General features: G+C 39.4%; 1 protein-coding gene across 1 annotated transcript in view; it reads left to right on the top strand.

Moving 5' to 3' along the window:
- NBEAL1 (neurobeachin-like 1) overlaps window positions 1-1,983 on the top strand; it is a 244,930-nt gene that overhangs the window by 145,399 nt on the left and 97,548 nt on the right. Inside the window, exon 18 of the mRNA XM_006862026.1 lies at window positions 1,875-1,893. Coding sequence (XP_006862088.1) covers window positions 1,875-1,893 — 19 coding nt within the window. The remainder of the gene's footprint in view (window positions 1-1,874; window positions 1,894-1,983) is intronic.

Below are 1,983 nucleotides of genomic sequence, written 5' to 3'. Positions count from 1 at the left end.
CATTTCCAAAGCCTGCCTTCCTTCCAGTATGTAGTATAGGTCTACCTCCAGTTCATTTGTCCTAGTCACTTTATCTCATTTCTGGACATGTGCTGATATGGTCATCTATTTCTGCTTTTTGTTCATATTCAGTAGTTAGTTGTGGCCTTAATACTTAGATGGGTGTGTGTTTTGGTGTTTTTTTATGCTTTCTGATTGCCTCTGGGTAGATATGATCAGGAGATGGGCTTCCCTTTTCACTCTTATTCCAGAGAAATTTCAGGATGCCACTGTTGGTCATTATGATGTAACTCAGGATTTAATTTTGGCCTGTTTCCTTTTTAGTCTGCCTGTCCTGCTTTACAAACCCCATTCAGGCCTTTTGCTGTGGCTGTTTGTGCTGCTGTTTGGTTTTAAGTGGAAACTGCCCCTTTAAAATTTTGAGGAGATCTGTGCACATCCATAGTAGAAACTTCCGGGGGCAGACGGGGGGGAGGGGTATTCACTCACTTAGGCACCCCCTCGAGCCACCAGAATGGAAATGCACAGACAGCGAGAGACCAATGAACAGATATGAAAAAAAAAAGAATGTCCACACCTTTAGCTCCGTGATTCTGTCAGGCATCCATGGCTGCTCTGATCCTTCCCCTATTCAGTGTCAGCCAAGATGGCCGTTCAGGGAGCAGCTGAGCACCTTGGATTAGAAAGCCCTGAATTTCTTGCTTCTGCTACAAATTCTACTGGCTGTAAGTCTTCCAGTTTTCTAAATATTTCTTTATATGCTTGGTGCGGTATTCTGTGTTGTTGATGACAGAGTTCCTCACTGCACTTCTACCCTATCCGCCATCTTCTTTGTTCCCTAAGTTTATATTCTTAATGGAAATATGACATTGTTAAATTTATGGTAGAGAAAACATTTATATGAGCATATAAATATAAAAGGCTAACTCAAAAATTATTTTTACTAAGGTTTTACTTCATACAATGTATAGGTTTAAGTATTGAAAATGTGTTAAACATGGCTCTGTGATCAGTGTATAGCTACTGGCAAGTTCCCTCAGAAAAACACTTGTCTTAGTTTCCTAAGGGTACTGAACAAAAGCGTTATTCTAAGGTAAACTAGTTCAAGGAGCTGAACTTTCCATCAGCCTTTCAAGCAAAATCTAAGCTAATGAAGACATTTTATATAATTCATTGATAAAATTCAAGCAATTGTATAAAATGAATTATTATTGAAATGAATCTTGAGGTTAACAATATTAAGCAGAGAACAAGGTTCAGTCAATACATTGGCTTCTGAGGGGTTCTGTTGTTGTTAAGTGCCATCGAGTTGGGTCCAACCCATAGTGACCCTGAACAGTGTTTCCAAGGCTGTAAATTTTTTAGTAGAAAGCCTCATCTTTCTTCCATGGAGCAGCTGGTAGTTTTGAACTGCTGACCTTGCGGTTCTCAGCCCTATTCATACCCACTACACTAACAGAGCTCCTGAGAGGTTCTGGACCAGCTAAATTCCAGACAGCAAGGTCAGCTCAGAAGGTTTCAGTGACTCTTTTGGGGGATTGCAAAAGGGGGAGGGTAATGTTGATAGATTTTCTTGAAAGACACAGGATGATTATGGAGGCTTATTAGGTAGAAAATAGAAAACTGTGTTGGTTAGGAAAGGGCCAGTAACGTGCCAAGAAATTTTTTCCTATCAAGACAATGCACCTGTTTGTTCTGTGAAGGTACAGAAGGCTGTCCTATTAGGATTTCACTGCGAAACCTTACCCCATCCATGCTACAGTCATTTCAGACTTCTTTTTGTTCCCCAAACTCAAAGACTATTTCAGAGGAACATGATTTGGGTTCCTCGAGGATATAATAACTGTCATTTTGATATTGTATAAATTGAACAGTGTAGAATTCTTCAGAGAGGTAAGCCTTCTTAAGCATATTGCTCTAGAAGGATATATCAAAAACAATAGCTTCACATTTTGATACTATGGTTTTAAAAAATGTTTCTAT

Source organism: Chrysochloris asiatica, unplaced genomic scaffold, assembly GCF_000296735.1.
Source record: "Chrysochloris asiatica unplaced genomic scaffold, ChrAsi1.0 scaffold00045, whole genome shotgun sequence".
NCBI lineage: Eukaryota > Metazoa > Chordata > Mammalia > Afrosoricida > Chrysochloridae > Chrysochloris > Chrysochloris asiatica.
Note: the sequence above shows the minus strand (reverse complement) of the source record. Positions and strands in the feature narration are given on the sequence as shown.